At 41.3% G+C, this 22,981-nt stretch overlaps 1 protein-coding gene across 5 annotated transcripts in view; it reads right to left on the bottom strand.

The window, feature by feature from the left end:
* The window catches only part of LRRK1 (leucine rich repeat kinase 1), a 111,450-nt gene that overhangs the window by 64,470 nt on the left and 23,999 nt on the right, over positions 1–22,981 (bottom strand). For all 5 annotated transcript variants that reach the window (XM_030577923.1, XM_030577919.1, XM_030577922.1 and 2 more), the window contains 4 exons: positions 12,920–13,083; positions 10,970–11,141; positions 8,562–8,741; positions 7,749–7,897 (listed from right to left, as the gene is read on the bottom strand). In XM_030577923.1, the coding sequence (XP_030433783.1) occupies positions 7,749–7,897; positions 8,562–8,741; positions 10,970–11,141; positions 12,920–13,083 (665 nt within the window). The remainder of the gene's footprint in view (positions 1–7,748; positions 7,898–8,561; positions 8,742–10,969; positions 11,142–12,919; positions 13,084–22,981) is intronic.

Raw genomic sequence — 22,981 nt, forward strand, 5'->3', positions numbered from 1 at the left:
AGGTTGATTTCCAGGTTGATCCCAAATACTTATTTGGTATACAGAATTCTAGATAAACAAGAGCAAGTGGTGAAGATGCAGAGGAAAGTGGAATTATTATAAATAATTGTGCACGCTAACAAATAACAGTAACAATATATAGGATACACACAGTCCTTTAGACATAAAACACTTAAATATTCACTAATGAAACCTCAGAACCTCCCTGCGAAGTAAGAAGGCAATTATTATTATTATCCTCATTATGCATATGGAGAAAATGAGGCACAGAGGGCGAGGGACTTGCCCAAGGCCACACCCATCACACTGCTGCGTGGCCATGGCATCTGAGACAGGCTGCACCAGTCTGCAGTGAGAAATCAAATTACCCAGGGCATCCAATGCAATGGTGACTACAGAGCACTTTGTGCAAAGTACATTTTAGAGCTTTTACAATAATACCAAGTGAATGCAGTTTTCTTATAGAGTCTCTTGTGCATGTTTATTTAAAGGTCTGTTCATTACAAACTCCAGTGGTTACATTTTATAGGTCAGCTGTAAACATTTACTCCCAGCTGAAGCTTGTACCAGCCCAAGAGCAAATTTATTTACAGCATTAGACAAAAATCAGTGGGCCCACTTTTGAGTTGTGGAATAAAGAGGGTGTAAAACATAAACAGGTCTGGGCACCCTCCTCCATTGCCATCCTTCCAGAATACAATCAGAAGGATGCTGCCAATTAGTGCTGGTGCAACAGGGTTGCGGGAGTTAATAAACTTCAGCTAAATCATCCCCAACATGGGAAAAACTCTTCCATACGAGGAGAGAAAACATGGGCAGAGAAGCTAGCAGAATTTCTTTCGGGTCAGATTGCCCATTTATCAGGACGAGGTGGGAGAAAGATTCAAACATGTGGGATTCAAGAAGTGTATCTAAGGGTAGGTCTGCACTAGAAGGTTTACCATCAGAGCTATACCAGCAAAACCTCCTAGTGTAGACACAGCTTATACCAGCAAAAAGTGCTTTGGCCAGTATAGCTTATTTGGATGTTACGCCACTATAACTGTGTCTATCCAAAGGCTATTTGACAGCATGGAAAATCCGCAAATCAATCAATCAATCAATCAAAAATCATACGCCTAACCAACATTACTATGCTGGTAAAAGTTTCTAGTATAGACCTGGCCTCAGACAATGTTAAGAGGGGACACTAGATCACAGTCTGTAAGTATCTCTCTGGGGAGAAGATTTCTAATAGTGAAGGGTTCTTTAGTCTAGCAGACAAAGGTACAGCGATATCCGATGGCTGGAAACTGAAGCTAGACAAATTCAGAGTAGAAATAAGTCTGTTACAGTGAGGAGAACTTACAATCGAAACAACTTCCATTGGGGCTTCTACATCACTTGGAGTCTTTAAATCAAGACTGAATGTTTTTCTAAATGACATTCTCTGGTTCAACCAGAATTTATGGGATTGATGCAAGAGTGACCTAGGCCTGGTCTAGCCTTAAAAGTTTTGCCAGCTATGTCAATTAGAGAGGTGATTTTTTTCACTGACATAGCCGTGCCAGGGAACACTCTAGTACAGACACAGTTATACTGGCAAAAACAGTCCTTTTGCCAGTACAGCCTGTTTTGTTTGGGAAACTAGTCCAGGCTATACCAGCAAAATGATCTTTCTGCTGGTATAAACTATGCCTACACTAGGAGGGTTTGCTGATATAACCAGAAAACCTCTTATGTGTAGAAATGGCCAAGTGAAATTCTATGGCCTGTTGTGCAGGAGGTGAGAGTAAATCATAATGGTCCTGCCAGGGCTTAAAATCTACAAATCTAGGGAACAAGAGGCTGTCCACTGACTGTGTAGCCTCATTTCCCTATCTGCAAAATGGGGATAACAGCACTTTGCTACTTCACAGGAGTGTTGGGAGGAGAAAAACAAGGACAGCTCAAGCAGGGGAGGGGAAGGAGTCCAATGGGGCCCAGCTGGAGCCATTCCAGCCCCAGAACTGTACAGGAGAATCTTCCACCCTTTGGAGGCACAAGGGCCCATATGCTAGCCTCCTCTCCTCAGTCACACGGCTTTTTGGAAAGAAAGGGCAGAGAGAAACCGCACGGGGACTGACACGGGCACAGCAACTGCAGAAAGCTGTTCAAACAGGGGCTGATGGACACTGATGGTGTTGTCAGGCTTTTTTCTACAGACCTCACCCTGAACATTCTCCCTGCTGTGCTGACTGGCTATTTGCTCCAGCCCCTCCTTCTCTCTGTCTCTCCATTGTGCTAATCCCCTTCTAACACAACGCCACTGAGAGGACACAGGCAACAAAAGCAACAAATCATGGCGCAGACACAACCTCTGCCACCATTACATTGCTCATGCTGCTTCTGTATTCTGTCCCTTCCTGTGCCCTTTATCTATCTTGTCTCTTTAGATTGTAAAGAACTAGGGGCAGCCTGTGCCTACATTTGTACAGGGCCTAGCACAATGGGGCCCATTCTCAGTCGGACCCTAGGCACTACCATACGCATAACAAATAATCATTGATAGAATTACCATGTTTCTGTGCGTGCAAGTAAGACCATGTGTCTCAACTGTCTCTCATTTGTGTCTCAACCTTTTACTACTGTGCATCATTTACAAAGAAAATGCAGACTCATGATCCTGAGGTTACTTAATGCTATAGCAATCTATCAGTGTAGCACACAGGCTGACTTCCAAAGCCACTTCAGGGATTAAGACCCAAATTCCCATTCAAATTAATGGGAATTGGGCATCCAAATTCCCATGCATCTTGAAAATCTTGGCATTAAGCTTTTTGCACTGACTTGTCCTTCTGATTTTGGATCTTGGTCTCACAATGTTCTCATATATGAGCCTTGGAAGCCAGAGGCATGAGTCAAACCTTGCAGTCTGGCTTAAGCCTAGTGAGTTAAATGTATCCTTGGTGTAAACACATTAAAGTTAATGGTTTTACAGCAGGGATGAATTTGGCCTTGGATTTTGTGGTTATCTCATAATAAGTTTTAACAAAACTTGGCTGCAATGCCATCAAGAAAGGAGCTTTCTTTCCTAGCTAGCACTTAATGATCTCCCCTAACTTTAAAGGCAAGCCTGTCGTCATGAACCCCAGGGATTAGAATAAACAAACATAGAATGGCATTGCATTGGGGCCATACAACTATTCTGTTATTGGCTCCACAGACTGAATCCCATGCTCTCTAGTCCTAATAGATGAACAGTCTCTATACACAGCCTGCCCGCGAATGACTTACTGGTTTCAATACCGCCAAAGAAGGCTTCTACAGACTCCTTTTTCCCTACCATGGTAAGCATTTTTCAAGCATCTGTCCCCTTCCCAGTCTTGAAAACTAACTGGAACTAGTCAGAGGCAGCCTGCTGCTTCTAAATGGAAGACTTTGGTTACATTATGGATCCACAATCAAAGGGAGGTGTAGGATAATTGGCTGGAGTTTTGCTGTTTGTCCTATTTTGTAATTTCCTTTAAATCTTGGCAAGGAGCTGGCTACTTGATTCTGCAGAATTATAAAAATCCCTTCTAGCTAAATTACTTTCTAAAATTCTTTCCTAGTTAAAATTCTTCTGCTGGGTGTGGTGATGCTGATTTACTAATTACTAACGAGCAAATATTATTTACCAGAAACCTAGGCTGTCTGATAAGCTCTTGTACATGAACCAAGATTTTGCATCATCCACTTTCTTTAATTGGCTTGACTTGGACTAATAGGACAATGGAAGGGACAATGGAAGGATTGAAGGCCCCATGCCAGAGTGACTCTGGAGCATAACCAGTGAAGATTTCTGTATCAGCAATGGAGTAACTGATAGCAGCAATCACCCTGTGCATGGTGAAGAAGTCAGAGAAGATTCTCTCACTCACACACATCAAAAGGGCTCATTATGAAAGCAGCAACAGTTTCTTTTGCTCTTTTCCTATTTGTAATGGAAAAAAATATTCTTGACACTATGTGCAGCTGGAAAGATATATATCTGTGCACAGACTACATTCATCTGAATGCCTGGAATCTGTGCCCTGCTAAACCTCACTTTAATGCAGTGTATATTTTAGTGATAGCAACTTGTTCCTATACAAATGGAGCATTTCCTCTTTTTATTGTGGCAATGGTTGGGTGGATTTTTATATTAGGAAAAAAGAGAAACAGGCTTAAGAAAATTGAGAAATAGCCCTTGATCTTTCTCCCTCTGTAGCGTGACGAAGTGAAAGCAAGTAGTGCTCTGTACAGCATTGCGGCTGTCTGAGAGGTTCAGTACGTGTAAACCAGCTGTCCTAATAATAAAATATTTTGTGCATACTATGTGAAATTCATGGCGGTGCAAAGGGCCAGCACCCCTTTTGACCACCCACTGAAAGCAAAGGTGGAGTAATCTCTTTTCTTTTTTTTTTTTTGTCCTGGCCTGAGACTAAAAATATTACCACCTGGTATGTCTCACCCAAAGGAAGAGAGTTCGTATATGCCTCTAGTTTCCATGGAATGCTATGGAGTCTGGGGCCAAATTATCCATTGTGTATCTTAGTGGCTGCTGTTGTCTAGTTCTTGCTTTAATTAGAGGAAAGAAGAGGAGAATGTTTACTTTCCTCCTCCTTCAAGGTGGGCACTAAGGGCATATTCGTCCCAGCCCAGAGTCAGCAAACCATCTCTAGTCAGGAAAGCACTTAAGCACATAATCAACTTTAAGCACACATGTAATATAATAGAGCCTATGTTAAATATGTCAGGATGTTCACCAGGAAAACAAATCCCTGTACTACACTTCAGACTTGTATTCGGTGATGTATTCAAGTGGGATATCTACTGGGCTGGAAAGTATCTCTTCTGCACAAGTATATTACTTAGTTGTCTCAGCTGCTAGTCAGGCATTCCTGGGCTTTTATTCATCTGTTAGCAAAAGCTAAGAAATAACCTTAGATTCATCCCTACTTTCTTCCACCTGCACTTCCTTGGGAGTCTCATATAAAACTATTTTGCTAGCTCCAGACTGTAGTAAAATGCCCTTAACTCTACAGAAATTCAGCTGCTGTTCTTGTGGCATATGACATCCAGCCTCTTTCTCACATTACGTAATGCAACCTCTAAATTTACAAGCATCAGCCTCCTTTGAAACTGGTAGCATATAACCACAGAGTTAAAGTGACAGCTTGGCTGGGAGCCAAAACTTGAGTGTTTTGCACAGGACAATTTATTGCTGCACAGTCAACTGCGTCCTGTGCAATTCCACAGTCTGGGAAACCACCACCATCACTTTGGTGACAAGTGATTTGGTGTAATCTGTTAAGAAAAACAGCTTTATTGGAGATTTTACTCACTTTATGTCATTCCATTTTGATTGCAGATAAGTATAATTTGGGCCAATGTACAGGCTAGTGAGGTTAAAAAAAAGCCAAGGATGAATGCTGCATGACTGTACAAGACTTCCAATGGACTGTCAATAATGCCCTTACAGTACAATATTTGTATGCATGGAACAATATTTTGCATAATATGTGTGTACGTGCAGTTTTTAAGCACGTGCACTTCCACAAAGAGTTGTTGGTTTTTTTGCTCACTATCACCTGTGCATGAAACTGGCAGAATTTGCGAAATAAACTCTATTTGTGTACACAAATGGGTGTCCTGTTACCAGTCTGTGCAAGGTTGTATGCACATAAATGGAGTCCTCCCCAACATTCCGCTGATAATTTGGTCCACGTAGGTTTTCCATATTTCACAGCTCTTAGGTATTTTAGTATGGGCTACACAGGCATATAACAAATATAAATAAAAATTATAGCTGGGAGTTTCCAAGGAACTTATGGGAGTCAGTGTCTGCAATTTGTGTCCCTAAGTTCCTTTGAATATCCCAGCCCCAGTGCTTTATACCTAACATTACGTTCTAACAGGTGGGTTTGAAAATGTGAAGAAGAATGTACAGTGTGGTTCCTTTCACTGAGCAAACTAAAAACAAGCCCTGAGCTTGCAAGAATCAGTCTCACCACCAGGCCATATAAACCCGAGGCAATGTCTACATTATGGAACCTATGCTGGCATAGTTATATCAGCATAGCTCTGTAGTGTAGACACAGCCCAAACAGACAGAAGGAATTTTTCTGTCAGTGTAGGAACACCACGTCCCCAGATGACAGTTAGCTATGCTGATAGAACCCCTCTTCTGTCAACAAAGCTGCATCTACAAAGGGGGGTTTGCTGGCATAGCTAGGGGGATGTTGGTTTTTCATTTTGCTGACTGATGTAGCTATGCTGGTATGACTTTTAAGTGTAGACAAGGCATGAGTAGGCATAATTTGGCACTCCTGATTAAATTAAGAGATTCAGAAAATCAAAGGGCAACTGGGTAAAACAGAATTGACATGTGTGGATTGAAGTTCCTGTCTTGCACAGCTTTATCTCGAGTAATGAGAGGGAGCTTTGGCAATCACATGGAGAAGGGAGACGTGTATAATACTAGAGCCCTTTTATTTATTAGTATTTCATATCCATAAAGCCAGAATTGAGGCGCCATTGTGGTAAGTGCTGGGCAAACATCAGCACTGACCCTGCAATGGGATTTGTACAAGCAGAGCCTTTTGCCAATGCCATCTCACTCATCCAGTTTTCTATGACCTGATGAAGAACATGACTATTAAAGGCTCAGGTTAGATATTCCTTATTAGCCTCAGTTATCTAAATGTCAAGGGAGAAGGGGAGTAATTTGAGATAATTTAGGTGCTGAAGTACTGAGAAAATGTCCTATTGATTATCTACATACCTATCTATATAGCTCCAAAAACAGGTGTTGTAGGACATAACCCAATTTTGGATAAGAGGGAGCTGTGGATAACTGAAGTTGAAATAATGAAGAGGATAGTGTAGTTAAACAAGTATGATAGAACAGTGAAATATAGTAATACTTTGCATTAACAGCATTTTTCATCTGAGGATCTCAAAATAATTATCACAGATGGGGAAACTGAGGCAGTTAAGTGATCTGCCCGAAGTCATGCTATAAGTCACTGGCTAAGTCATGAATGGCCCCTCCATCAACCTAAATTTATTAGCTTCTTATTCAGAGGAACAAAATGACTGCACCCCACATACATCCTACCAAAAAAACTGCATAAAAGACCTGAGTGTGGAAAAGTATGAACCATTTTATTACTGCAGTGACACCTGGCAGCCTTGACTGACACCTGGGCCCTACTGTGCTAGGCACTGTACATGCACATAGTAAGAGGCTGCCCTGATGTTGTTACAATCTAAATAGACAAGACAGACAGAGGATGAGAGAAAAGAAGCTCTATTTGCCATATTTGATAGATGGGGCACTGAGGCATGCAGAAATTAAGTGACTTGCTCATGGTCACATAGGCAGTCTGTGACAGAGCAAGGAATTGAATGCAGGTTTCTTGAGTCCTAGTCCAGTGCCTGTACTACAAAATCAACCTTTTCTTTCCCAAACACCATCATAGTTCATGCATAATATTAAAATGACCAAGTGGAAATTACTATATATATTGTGGCTTGCAAAAGAATATCATTTAATGGGCCCAATTATTTATGGCTTATACTTCATCACTGACTTGTAAGCCACTTTGTAGCAGACATAATGTCAAGTTGCTCTGTATATAATAGCAAACCACCGAGAGGTGATGAAAAAATACTCATTGCACAATATGCAAAGATAAGCATCAATTATTAGTATGATGCTTTCTTATATCACCTTCTCAGAAGACAGATAAATGGCTACTTACTGTTTTTGCCGGAGCGCTACCAGGTAGTAAGGTTGTTTCTACGAAATATTTCCTCAGAAGGTGCTTGCTTGAATCGGGACTGTCCATTAGGATGTAAGAACAAAAACAAGCTCCGTTCTGAAGTAAAAACACAGCTATATCTTCATTCCCTTTAAAGAAAAGACAGACTATGTGTACTCTTGTTTTCAAAAGGACGAAGCCACAAGGAGCCACACTGTAAATGCTATGGAACTATCCCTTTTTAAAAAAAAATCAGCTTGGGTGTGTAAAAAAGGAACTAAACTAAAGAAGCCTGTTTCCTCTACCTATGTTTCTTGCTACAGTCAAACCTTCAAAACACTGAACAAAGTTAAGTGTATTTGTATGGCTGCTGCTTCATTTTTAGCATCTTGTAAAGATGTATGCGCGGCAGTGTTTTAATCTACATGATATTCATTCCAAATCAGATCTAGATGTCAAGGAATGTATCTAACTGATATGTTTGTTTATGAGGTTCTTGCTTTGTTTCTTTGTTTTTTGCTTTTTTTAAAAGAAATTCTAACTAGAAAATGGAAACAGAGAATTTATTTTAAGAATTACCATCTGGAGGAAGTTCTGAGTCTCCCATGCTTTGAGTTTATTCCATTTTGCAGGGCTCCGCCTTAAATCTGACAAAAGGCTCAGGGCCAAATTGACAATGGTGTCAATCCATAATAACTCCAGATAAGTCAATCCACACTGACACCAGCATGAGAGGGAGCAGAATTTGGCCCATTCTTTAGAAGACATTATCATCGAAAAAGGGACATAGGTGCAGAATGTGCAATTACGTACCTGCCTTTATAGCAGCATACAGGGGTAATCTCGTAAGAATTGGAAACTCATTCTTCCTTACTGCGCAGCTCCCGGGGTCAGCATTGTAAGTGAGGATTAAGAATTTAACTATTGTCAAGTGTCCCTGCTGGCAGGAGATGGCCAGCATCCAGTTCAGGAGTCGCTGGAAATTACTGGGACCTGTCAGAACAATAAGACAGTGGCTTTATTTGCTGCTTTGGATGCAAGATAGTTGATCATTAACAACTTAAAAGGCAGGACATACAGGAAGAGGCCCAAATGGCCAGGCAGTTGACTATGCTATTACAGCATCCTTTATAGGAATCCTAACCTGACTAGATGCACTCTCTTTTCTTAACTGAGGTGGATGCTAAGTGCTATCCATTTCCTATCAAGCTAAGGGGCAATTCTCATGACATTCACCCAGCAGCGCTGAGGGCCCAGAATAGCTCAGAATAGCAGCAGACCCACCATGGGGATACGTGGCTGCAGAGCAGGTATTCAGGGAGACTTCACATCCATAGCAATGCTAAGCTCTGTACCAGCTCTTCAAAGTGCAGAAGAGTTTGGCGGCTGGTTAGCAGGCTGCAATTAGGGGGATCGAGGGTCCATGAATCCCAGCAGGACAACTGAGTCCAGAGGCTGCAGAACTGACCCACCCTCTGCCAGTGGATGAGGGTTGGCTTCCATCCCCCAGGATAGCCCATTTCCTTAGGCTTTGCGCAGGGATGTGCCTGACTTTTGCCTTACATGACTAAATGGCTTCCTGACGTGGTCTCTCAGTGTACACCCCAGGTATTCCTCATAAACCTTCCCGGACTTATATTTAATATGCACAAAGTAACAGTCAGTTTCCATTTATGTTACCAAGTAACATCCTCCATAAAATGTTCACAGCAGGAGTGAGCTGGAGCTCTGCAAGGTCTATACGCTCGAATTTACATGCAACCTCTTCACAATTTCTCAGCTGAAATTACCTCACCCTCTTCACCCTTAGCAACTCCATAACACCCCCGAATCTCATATCCCGAAAGCCAGGCACCAGTTCAACAGTAAGCTACGGACTTGAACACTTTAACTGGGCCATCTCTTCCCAACAAGAGTCATTGCAGCAAATCTGCCAGAGCATGACTTCTGGCACAGGATATATAGGTCATTTATTATCATCATGCCCTAGTGCTGATCCAAACATGATATTCTCATGGCAATCAGTGGGGAGTCCTACAGAAAAATCTACTGAAGGCTATCATGCTTGCAACTCAGAAAAAAAACAGGAAGTGTAAAAGAAATCATTGCAATGTTCTTATTAGTTAGCTTCAGAGTATACAGGGACTTGGTCAGCTTCAAACTGATCTAAGTTTCCTGTCTTACTAAAACCATCGTTGATGACTGAGACTGAACAGATTTTTTTAAAATCTAATTTAATTTTCACTGTCTAATGTGGCTTGCTTCCTCCCCTTTCCCCTTCTCAGCTTGAGTCATAAAAATGGTCTGGCCAGTGTGATTTTCTGTTCCAGTGACCCAGCACAATAATGCAATGTCTGCATTGCAAACCTGGTAGGCGGATGTTCAAACTCAACCCTCAAACTGTTTTTAATAGAGATGGAAAAATTTCTATTGCTATTTCGCTTTCTAGATGTATTTTTAAAAATTAAAAGCTCATCTACCTGTCTTTTAACAGGTTCATCCTGCTTCCACTGAAGTCAATGGCAAAAAAAACCCATTAGCCCTCATGAATGAAGGACCAGGTGTTTAAAATGGACTGCCCTGATGCCTAGAGTATTGCAGCTGCAATCTTGCAGGGCTGCACCAGAACACTGTATCTGCTCTTACAATGAGGTTTGGAGCTTGAGCCTTTTCCATCAGCAGTAACTTCACATCATTAAAATAAATAACATGTGCATAATAATGAACAACCCTCCCGAAAAGAAAAGCTGAAAAAGCCAACAACAAAAGAGAAGAAAATGTGCTGCTATCTATGAGCTCGAACCAATGCTCATTCAACAGGCACTGGCTCACGACCCATTTGAACTGTATCACTGCAGCGTGCCAGTACACTTTTTAAAGTGGGATTGTGCTTCCTAAAAATACTCTCTGTTCTCTGCAGGGGCCGGGACATAACCCAGCTGTGATGGTTGATGGGAATTAATTGCCAGAAAAAAGGCTTCTTGTCCGATTTCCAGTCAGCAAACATGGAATATTTTTTCCCAGAAGGGAAGTTGTCTCTAGGCACAAGGGATATCAGATCCTGCCACCCACTTTCCGTTCCCAGAGGAGACAGGAAAAAAGGAGTGCTGGTTTGAATCTACAACACAACTGTGCAATTCCATGAGACTGGTGTAAAAGTGGGGGCGGGGAGGAGGAGAACAAGCTGGTCACCAACAGACAGTGAGACAAAAAAAACGTACCGAGCAAAGAATCCAATAATTCCTTCACAATGTCCTCATGTCCAAAATATGCTGCCACCACAGCCGGATTATCATCACTGGGTTCCGTCGGTAACCCCACCAACGCTTCCTTGAGTAAATACCTCACTGCATGAAGATCTCCATATGCTGATGCAATACTCAAAAGTTGGCACTAGTGGAGGAAACACAGCATAATAAGGCAACGTAATCTCTCCCTCTCACATCTTTTTCTGAGGACTATGAAGTAGATAGACTGTGATGACGAGGACCTTCTAGCTACGTAGTTAAATGTCCCCCATCACTGTAGTATATGAACTCTATTCACAAACACTAATGAATTTATCATCACAACGCCCCTGGGAATTATCATCCACATTTTACAGATGGGAAATTGAGACAGAAAGAGATTAAGAGACCAGGGTCACAGAGGAAGCATATAGTAAAATCTGGGCCTGAACACTGACCTCCCAAATTTGGTGCTGAAGACAGACTGCCATTCATCGCCGATTGTCATACTCAGGACTTGATATTACTGTATTACACACGCTATAGCTTTTGGGCAAACCAATCTCTTGGCTGACAAAATCTCTTTTCTGTAAATGCCTTTCTAAATTACCTCATTGACTCCATCCGTTTTCTGTATTGGAACAGTCTACTACAGTGAGTAGATAAGATTTGACATGTTTTTGTGTAACCACAGAATGCAAGTTTTCATTCTATATTAAAACAACTCAGTATCTTCCAAAGATAATCAAGGTCTGTGATGTAGACTCTGGAAGAGGCTCAGGGCAGCCAGACACATTGTACATTTCCTTTGAATGACCTCATATGAAACCTCAACCTTGACCCGAAGGAACCCCACTTCCCAGAACATCTAGAGTGATTAGCTCCTCCCGAGCAGATTTGCACAATCGTTCCAAACTGCACCATGACTAGTGCCTGCTCTGTTGCTGGCATTATGCAATGCCCCTGGAGAGGTCACTGCTAGGAACTGAAGCTGGGACCTCTGGATCTAAACACATGAGCCTCTCTAAAAGCTAAAAGAACCAGTAGCCATAAGTAGGATAGGCAAGGTAAAAGTCACATTACATTTGGCATGAAAGAAGCCAATAGCTTTGTCTAAGCGGCTGCAACAGCCCCTTCATCATCTCCAATGACTTCCAAACAGAAATGGAACAAAAACAAAACTCAAAGTACAAGCCTCTCTTGGGCTAATACAGATTACTAAACCATTTACCCCATAATCTATAATGTATTTTGCTATGAGGGGCTTCTTTTTCTGGAATCATGACACAACATGGAACCCTCGCCCCCCTTCCTCCCCAAACCATTTTTACAAAGTCATTTTTCTGAGTAAAACCATTCACTATAAACAGTTAGTGAAGAACGAATGGTTAATTGACTGTTTCTGAAACGAGGGTGCAAGAATTATTTTTCCTTTCCCTGCAACCAAGTAGATCATCTTGAAATAGCATCTAGAAGTGAAGAGCTAAATCTTGCAGTGCTTACTCAGTCCTCACTCAGGTAAAACTGCAGTAAGGTCCAGTGGCCAGGACAGAGGACTAGGAGTTGGGAAACTTAGGGTGAAATCCTGACCCCATTAAAGTCAACAGGAGTTTTGTCACTGACTTTACTGGAACCAGGATTTCACCTGCTCTACACTGACCTGTTATATGAGCTTGGATAGGCCACTTCACCTACCTATGCCTGCTTTCTCTCCAAACCATTGGCTCTCCTGTCTAGTTAGAAAGTTGAAGGCAGATCTGCCTCTTACTTTGTGCTTGTGCGATGCCCAGCGCAATAAAGACTCCAATCTTTTGCAGGTTTCTGGGTAATATTGTAAGATAAAAGTGAATGGGCCTTTTGCACGAGAAACAACTGCAAATCCAAGCCCAGAGTTGGTAGGTTTCTTTTCCAATGAGACCTGATGACAGATAACATATACTCTACCTTTTTCACTTGTAATATGTTCTCCTCACATGAGAGTTTAATCAGCTCTTGGGCCTTATTGGTGTCTCCACTTTTGTAAGCATGCTGAATGCTTCCTATCACAGGAGAGTGACCTACGGAGACATCGCCAACTGTGGACTGTTTGCCACCCATGTCCACAGTACCTGGGTGAAAAGAAGGAAAGAAAGGAAAGGAAGAATCATTTGCTTATTACTTGTGCACTGGATTATTTTGTGCATACAGTAAAAAAAAACAAAACAACAACAACAAAAAAACATCCTAAAAACCAGTGATGAGACAACTTTCCAATGGGGACATGAAACTGAAAAGGACAATGACTTCCTTAATCTCTGCGAGAGGGGCTTTCCAATGGGAGGTGCATAAAAGCAGACACACTTGGATTCTGTTAGCAGAACAACATGGGCTGAACAAGTACTTAGGCAAGGTTGCCATCTGAAGTAGTCCTGAGGAACTGAGTGGTTCCTACAGGTAGCAAGACAGCTCTGAATTATTATTTAGATCTACTTCTTATATCATACTAAAGTCTTCTTTCACCATCAGTATAGTCACACTAAATAACAAGCCACTGTCATTCTGTTGCACCTCCCATCAGAGGGACTCTCACGTTCTTTATAAACATTCATTAATTAAGCCTCGCAACACTCATATGAAGGGAGGAAAGTCATCATCTTCCATTTTCTGGATGGGAAAAATGAGGCACAGAGAGATTAAGCAAGACACCAACAGTCACACAGGTCCACCTTGGATGAGCCAGGAATAGAAACCAGAGCCCTAAATTCTGTGTTTTAGACACAAAACCATCTTAGAAAGATCAGATCCATTTTGTCTAAGGCTACATGATGGAGTGTATATGCACCATGCCCCCAGTCGGGGAGCAAAGGGATTATCTCTTCCCTTTAAAGGTGCATGAGCTGTCAGGACCGGCAGAGAGAGCCCTTCATTAAGAGGCAGCCATAAAACTGGTGTTGATGAGGAGTGCATTATGGGGCAATGAGTTTGCAAGGCTGCTTTTTCAGCTCATAAAAAAACAAATCACAAACAAGTTTATATCTAAAACAACCATGACTAAAAAGGGCCCAAGAAGCAGCAGGAAGGGCACTGGCCAGCGATGTCAGCAGGTCTGGATTCTGTTCCTGGCTCAGTCATTCACTTGGTGTGTGACCTTGGGGGAGGTCATTTCACTTCTCTGTGCCTCAGTTTCCTTCCTCATCCTTTGTCTGTTTTGTCTATTCAGGGTGCATATCCTTCAGGCCAGGGACTGTCTTGGACCATGTGTTTGCGCACTGCCTAGCACAGTGGGGCCCTGACTTTGCTTGAGGCCTGTAAATGTTACAACACCGCCAATAGCAGCAGCTGACTCCATTAAAAATGAAATTATGAAAAGCCTGAAAGAATGAGACATAATTATATGGAAAGAAAATCAGGGGTGCTTCTCACCAGTGAAGAGAGATCTGTTAGCGCGTAAATAAGTTTTTCCTACTAAACCATTGTTATAATTCCTTTTAAATCTGTCTCAGAGAACCCTTCAAAGCCACCAGCAGATCAGTTGTGTGTAGAGTAGCCAGATGTCCCACTTTTACAGGGACAGTCCCAATATTTGGTGCGTTATCTTATGTAAGCAATTACTCCCACCCCATCCCGATTTTTCACACTTGCTATCTAGTCACACTAGTTGCGCGCCTGGGTTTACTGCATGAGTTAACAAGGAGATCTTTGTGAATTTTAGTGTAATGCAGGCTGGAATAAGGAGTAAGTGTGCATCAATCTATAGTTGTCAGTACATACCCTTGGATAATGCAGTTTGAATTACCAATACATTCTGGGACGTTGCTCATTAATTATTTAAATCAAGCTCAAGTGACTGAGACATCTGAGAGGGCTCCAGAGATTCATGCCATTAAGATATGCAGGCAACAGTAATCCTTCTTAGGAGCTGCAAAATGTGTGAAGGGCAAACAGCAAGAATCCAAACCAAATGAACGTGATAGTAAATGAAAGTGGAATGAGCAGCAGCTCTGAATTCATGCAATAGGGACAATGCCTTGACTGCATTCAATTTTCACTCCCAATTTGTAGGCGTTTTGCTGAACATATAGAAGAACATCTAACATTTACTAATCTCCTGCCCCGATCGTTTAAAAATAACTGCACAGCCACAGCTGACCTATCAGAATACCTATATTTTTCTGTGCTTTAATAAAATAAGTTACTTTTTAAATTGTCTATTTGAATGCATTCATTTCTTTGCTTATTTTTAATGGATTTGGAAGCTGATCAATGCAGATAATTCATTATAAGATAGTGGTTCTCAAAGCCAGTCCACCGCTTGTTCAGGGAAAGCCCCTGGTGGGCCAGGCCGGTTTGTTTACTGGCCGCATCCACAGGTTCGGCCAATTGCATATCCCTTAGCCTGTGCCACTTCCTGCAGCTCCCATTGGCCTGGAGCAGCAAACTGCAACCAGTGGGAGCCGCAATCGGCCAAACCTGTGGACGCGTCAGGTAAACAAACCGGCCCAGTCCACCAGGGGCTTTCCCTGAACAAGTGGTGGACCAGCTTTGAGAACCACTGTTACAAGACACTAGTTCAAATGGTGATAAGATGGTACTTCTCTAGCTAGGGAAGTTTAAAGGAAAATGGGTCTGTACCCCAGTGAGCTCAGCACCTGCTCAGGTATAACCAAGAAATAACCCATTAATGTTCCATTTGAACACTCATAACGTGTGGGAAAGATAGGGTTCATAACTGCGTCACTGGGAGACATGGATCAGCATTCATGTCACACTCCCCAGGGAAGCTAAAGATCCAACCAGCGGATCAAATTCAGTGATGATTCCTGGTCAGGTGCCACCTGAGGCATATTGCACATATGCTAAGAAGAATGCTTCACTGAACTTAGTTAACTTCTAGTCTTTTAAATGAAATGAACGTTAAAACATCATAACAAGGGCAAAAAATTGATATTGCATATTACTTAACTCAGTTTTGTAACTGTCATCAAAATGTCTTTCTAAGATCACATTCTGCTTAAGGGAAACTGACCTCACTCCTCAAAAGCCTGAGACCCAGTGCTATTGTTAGATCATTAGCAACAGAAAAAGCTTGCAACTCAACCAACTTGCAACCACAAAGAGAGCAAAATTGAGTCGTCACAGGACGTGAAAAATTCTGCCCTCAAAGTCAATTACCTCCATGTGACCAGACTGAAGTTAATGAGGTTCCACAGATTTAAGTGAGAGTGGAACCCAGTTCATTCATTCATGGGGTCTCAAAAGAAAAAATGTCATCTGTTGCATAGCAATGGGCCTGACTGAGTCACACTAATTACCTGATTCACTAATGGCAGCTTGAGAAATCATGTATCTACTTTTGTCATAAATTTTGCACTAGTTTTCTTAAAGCAATTGTAAGAATATTAATAACATTATTTAAGAGATAGGAAATAAAGGGTAAGAAGTGTGTTTATTTGCTTAATTTATATTAAGTATTAAAAGAAAAGAATAATTGCCTTTTATTGATCAAAGATGATTTTATTTCTAGAAGTTTTATGACTGAACTACCTTTAATATCTGCATTTATGTTGCTGGGGAAATTCTTTGCTAAAATATGTTAATTTTGCCATATCATATCATCCATTTTTAAGCAGAACTCCCCATTGAAATCAAGAGTAAATTAAGTTTTGCCTAAGGCTTTAATCCTGCAAACTGTTACACATGTGAATAACTTCAACACCTGTGAGGGGTCTCACTGAATGGGCCAACTCACATGTATAAAATTACTGAAAGAATGTACTGTGCGGCCAGCTGCTGAAGACAAATTACTCTGAACATGCCCATAAGGGTTCAATCATGCAAGGTGCTGAGTATTCCAGCCCAGATCCAGCCCAGGGTTTAGCTCTAAGCATGTACTTCAGTAGTAGGGACTTAACATGAAGTATGTGCTTAAGTCCTTTGCTAAATACGGGGCTACATGAGTATAAGATAACGTATAGGGACTACTGAATGACATTACTATAAATAGATCCAAGAAGTTCTGATAATATTGTAAGAGGCCATCAAAATCAAACAAAATAAGGCCCATGGGCTTTCTCTTGCCTATTCATACCCCCATTTCTAGTATCTGCCCTATCTGAGACCTCTGAAGCCCCAGACTCTGTTTGTTCCAATGAGGACAGTAAGCGAACCAAGCATTGTTTTAAAAGGGAAAAGCTGTAGACATTTACTGACTTTTAACAGTGCTTCGTTCTTTCACAGTTGAACCCACTTTAGACTTCATATTAAAGGAACTAACTGAGGAGATATTTCACACTTTTGATTTCAATATTATTTAAGGCATCACCACCAACTCAAATTTAGATTATTCAATATCAGGCTTTTACTAAAGTTAAGAGCAGTAGAAATATCTCTGATTTTCTTTTTTAAAAGTATGCAAGGAAACTGTTGTTTACAAACAAACATGACCCCTGCTCTGTTTGCAATCTAAATGTTATGGAACTAACAACCTGGAAGTGAAATTGACAGCATTCTCCAAGTTAAGAGAAATGCAATAAAAAGCAAACAATTGTCATTAATAATGAAAAATATATGGGGATTTTATAATTACGCGCAGTTTTATTAACTCTAAGCCCTTGTTAGTAACCTGGATAAGAAAACTGTTTAAAATATGCCATTTCTAAATTGACAGTGTTCTTACAATTAAAAAAAGTGACTGTTCGCAGGTAAACTCCACTGGAAACTGTGAATATGTCAGTGAATTATAGCACAATCAAGGGGCAGACTGTGCAGTTTCGTATGGGTCTCTTTACATTTCAAATTATCTACTCACCAGAATATATGAGCAATATCTGTCTTTGAGAAGTCACGATATAAAGTTTTAAAAGGCCACAACTCTCTACAACAGATTAGGCAAAAGATCTTTGGACTTAATAGACATAAATACTTTCATATCAGGATATTTCATTTACCGTAAAACAGACAGGACACAAATGAAATGTTTGATAGAAGATAAAATGGGAGCGGGGAGTTATTCTGTTTCAATAAAGGATTTAAAACAAAACCCCAATTACCCTCGCTTTAAAACTGCTACTAACCTTGTCATACTTTAGGAAGGCGATTCCAAGGATTGAAGCAAATCAAAGATCATTATTTTAAGACCATCTCCCATAAGGTATCAACCTATTCAGTGATGGTCCATTAAGCTATTAATTCCTTGAACTGTTAACCATCTAAACTCTGCTTCAGCAGAAATAGCTTCCAGACAGTCCTTACTGCGGCCACTAGATGTAACGTCTCTTGGCTGGAGAGATGTCTCTTTGTCTGAAGTGACTACCGCATTTTCGCCTTGATGGTAATTTTCATCTCCATGTCCTATTACAGTGAAATTCAACCCTCTGGTTCTTAAGAGAGGATTCAGGGGGTGGGGTTCGGGTGGGGAGGGGGAGATAGCAGCTCCAGGGTGACCTCAGACATTAATTCCTCAGCAGCACCAGATGGTTAGTGCTGAGGTTTATCAAATTAAACTTTTGCCATTTTGACTCTTGAACATTGTCACAGAGCAAATTAAAAAAGGCAGAATGGCGGGTACTGGCCTTGTTTAAAATGTGCAAAATAGTTCAGACTAAAAGTAAAAAAATCACCAAACCCAGTACAGATGCTAAAATTTTACAATAATAATCCAAAGACATTTTAACAAGTATTTGTGAAACTTTGAAACAATAATCTTAGCATGCCGACTGCACCTTCTGTAACACATTCATGCTCCAATTTATTTCCTGTTTCAATGAAAAGTTTTAAACTAATAATACTAACAATTATTTTGTACTTCTAGGACCCTAAATAAAGCCCGCTGCAGTCATTGGAAAGACTCCCATTGCCTTGGGTGGGCTTTGGATCAGTCTCCTTTTGAGAGTACTTCACAGTCATTATGGGCCAGATTCTGCCACCATGACACATTCGTTCAAAGTAGTACTTTACTCCTTGATTCACTCCAAAGGTGCCAGTAGAAAGATGAGGTAACTGGAGCTCTACTTTCTAGAGAGTCTGAGAACAGGTTTTACAAATCCCCTGCCTGCGTCTTTGCGGCTCCCAATTTATTGAACAAAAAACCCCAGCAACCCGGAAATGGGTGTTAAATATGCTGGGTTTGCAGAAGGAAAGGGAGACACTGAGTGAAACACCTCTGTCCCTCTGAACAAAATCAAACTAGGAGAGAATTTAGATAGTTCCCCAACCATGCACAGGTGACTGGATTGTTACTCTCCACATTAAACAAGAGGGAGAGGGGGAAGATGATCTCATTCCATGATGACAAACTACTATTTTCTTTAGTAAATGTATATGGTCAAACTACATGTCCTTCCCCCACTCACCATAGCAGGCCCCAGTTGTGGCAGGACCACCCGCCCCACCCTATGTGTAGGGAGCTCACTCCACCTCCAGAAAGGAGTGAGGACAGTGGAGTGACAGTGCTGCAGCTCCACCAGCCATTGACCACGCACATTGGGATTAGGAAGAATAGCCACAGAGGTTGCAACTGAGGCCACAGAGTGGCTTTACTCCTCGCTGTGGGTCTTTGAAGGGGATTGTTTCTTCTCCCAGTCCCCAATTTCCTGTGTCCACACAGCCCTGTTACTCTACTGTGCAAGGTGCTGTACATTTCCAGTGGAAGACATGGTTCCTGCTCTGAGGAGTTTACAATCTAATTTATATGATTCTTATGATTTAGATGAAATATACAAAGTCCCATCTGTCTGATTTATATTCCTGGTGGCTACATTTTGAATCAACCAGAACCATTACGAAGTCCCTGCTGGGAGACCCATCAGAGACGTTGCAATAAATCCATCCAGAAGGTAACAAAATGGCCTGGATGGGTTGAAAAGCCAAAGTGATAGAACTGGGCAAAGCCCTCCTGATGGTAAAGTGATCTCTCTCTGTGACTAGTGTGATGCAATGACTGGAGACACAGGCTATAATCGCATCAAAGCTTCTCATTCTCCATGCAACCAACATCATATCACTTTTTCAAGTGAAGAGGAAATCTCTTTTGTGGTGACTCTGAGGGCTTAGCAGCTCAGTTTAATCAAACATCCATTATTTAAACTAATTACAGCAATTGTTCTACAGTGAGAGGCCCTGAGTTGGCCAGTGGAAAAGAGGATGTAAAACTGGACATCATCCATAGCACATAGAATATAAATGTTAATCAGTGTCCAATTCCCCTAAAAATGGAGCTGGTAACTATGAAATTAGAGGGCCAAAGATGAAATCTGGAGGAATCGTGCCAGGCTGACTCCAAAGAAAAATCAGACATTGAAGGGGTCTCTTGCTGCTGTTGTTTAATTTAGTATTATTTTTAAATTGCTTGAGTGCCAGTACCTTGCATGTCAAAGTTTGGCCCGCATAAAGTGTTTGTCACTGAATTAAGAGGACTTTATAAGACAAACTTTGACAAGCAGTAACTACAGTGATGCATAGTGCACCATGATCATGAAAGCCATTGGAAATCATCAAAAGCAAAATTCTCCTAATTTGGAAGTGAAATCATTTGTTAAAATTGTAAATGAAAATCAGAAAGTGAAAAAAATGGACTCTGGGAAGGAAAATGATTTGGGGTTTTAGTCCCTTGAAAAGCTACACCCAGAAGTGAATTACAAAAACCTAGCAGGCCTAGAAAGCTGCTGCTTCAGTTCTACATCTATAGGATATTTTCTGTAATGAATCATCTGCATTTGGGTGTATATCTGTGTATACCTTGGATTATGGGAATGAATTACTTTATTCTGGGAGTTTGAGTGAAAATGGGTCAGTTATTCCTTTTGTGCTGGAGAATAACATAAATTCAAGGGGCCACTTAATCCCATGAAAGGGCAGCAAGTTTAGAGCCAACACAAACAAATACACTTCAGTGCATCACATCAGCAGCAGCAACCAGGGTTACAGAAAGTTAAATCACATTCAACAGAGCTGGATAAGTTCATGTCTACTAGCTATATTTCTATGTATGGTAAGGGAATATGGACATTTAAATTTCACACTTAAAGGTGTAACTTCTCCCCTGTGGTGATCGGGAAGGAATGTTTGCCTTATGTATAGCATTGCACCGTTGGCTAGTTGTTCAAGTGCATGGTGGTATTTTGTATGTCTGGGCTACAATGAAAGGCTTAAAGAAGTGTATGGCGAGACTTTGGCAAACCAGTATAGTGCCTGAAACCACTATGGCTTATTGTTAAAAGCAACCTATTAAGCAGTCTCAGCTTGACCAAGGCAGGAGGGGAGGGGGTTTGGGGTGCCACAGAAAGGGCAGCCTGGCCCCACGTCCTTCCTGATAAGAATTGTGTAGAAGTGGTTGATACATGCATTTTAAAAAAGGAGGATGTGCCCCAGGAATACCTATTGGGGTCTCAAGGCTGTAAACTCTGGAAAAACCCACACCTAGTTAATCAATAATCAGAAAAAACCTCTTGCTTGACCATTGAAACTGCTTGTTTAACAATTTTTCTTTAAGAAACATGTCATTCTATTACTAATGTATAAATAAGGGGGAAAGCTTGAGGTAGTGGGACTCATTTGGGGACTCTTTTTGGACTCTCCCTCTGGATATATCTTGTGGTCCCCACTGGCAGACGGAAGATTTGGTCAGTGGAAGCCTGCGCCATGTCACTTGAGAGCCACACCCAGCTTTGGTAATTATCAAGGGCTGGGGGTGTTTTACTAACTTGTTGCGGACGTGTGTAAGTAAAGTTTAGCTTTAAGTGAAAGCACTCTTGTGTTATCCTGTTTGTGCAGCCATCTATCGGTCGGATGGTCATGTCTCCCCTGATTTATTTCCTGACACCACCTCGCACAGAGTAAAAGTTACCAAGAGCTTTGGGTTGAAAGAACCCCAGGTAACAAAGGGACCAATACTATCATCTGGTTTGACAAATCCTATGTAAAATTCAACTCACAATACACGGAGACATTCAAATGCACATTTCTCCATATCTCATCCCCAGCTCCCTCAACTCTAGTTATAAACATTGTCCTTTACTGAGAGATTTAACATGTAACATAGATTCCTCCACCCTAGACAAGCTAGCCAAACTGTCGCAAGTAAATGACAGGGAGATGAAAGCAAACATAGATCTGCTCCCCTTTCTTTCTGAATGGGACTCAGGAGGACTGAGTTAGGAACACTGACAGGCATGAGCTAGCTAACCCCGCTGTCCTCAGCTCTTAAATATAGAATGCTTATCTGTCAGAAAGTCCCTTGGTTCCTGTTTGCCCTTCCTGCTCCGAGTGCTGAAGAGGAAGAGGTGAAGCTGAAACCAAGTGAAAAGTTTAGTCTGATGCATTTGTGCTGGTGGGATCCTCGCTGGTTTGCAGAGAAGCAAGCAGAGATTGTGGGAGGGCACAAGAACAAGTCAGACAAACTTGCTTAATTCACTGGGAAAAAATGAATTAATTGGGCTAGTCAGTCACAGAGGTGACTTCATTTGTTTAACAGAATGCAAGATCAGGCCCATTAACTTTCCTCTTATTTAACAAATGTATTCCCCCATTACTTAAGAACTTTCAAAATTCTCATGGTCACAATCCATTTTTTAGTAGGCAGGTGTCAGACTCATGAAACCAGCAGGCTGGATGTCAGCACTCTATTTAGGACAAGATCGGAATGGGCATGCAGAAAGCGCTCACCTCCTGCCCACAGATATAGCCCCTCCAGATCAAAGGCGAGGTGCCCTGGTGAGCAGGGTGAAGAAGCTTATGCTGTCCTTACCTATATTATACTCCCCTAGGCATAAACAAAAGATTTTAATAGAACATCAGTATTCTTTTGAAAGAAGTGAAAAAGTTGACATTAAATTCCATTCAGTAGGGAAAACAATAAAATAAAATAAATACCAGGGAACAGAACCCTAAAATGGCCGGAGATGTGGTTATTGTATAGAAAAATTAAAATGACTCAGCTTTTAAATAAAAGTTCTATTTCTGCAGCACGGTTTCGGTGATTTCATCCCAGTCCTATAGTTTGCATCATTCACAAACATGCTTATCGATATA

This window comes from Gopherus evgoodei, chromosome 10 (assembly GCF_007399415.2).
Source record: "Gopherus evgoodei ecotype Sinaloan lineage chromosome 10, rGopEvg1_v1.p, whole genome shotgun sequence".
Taxonomy (NCBI): Eukaryota; Metazoa; Chordata; order Testudines; family Testudinidae; genus Gopherus; species Gopherus evgoodei.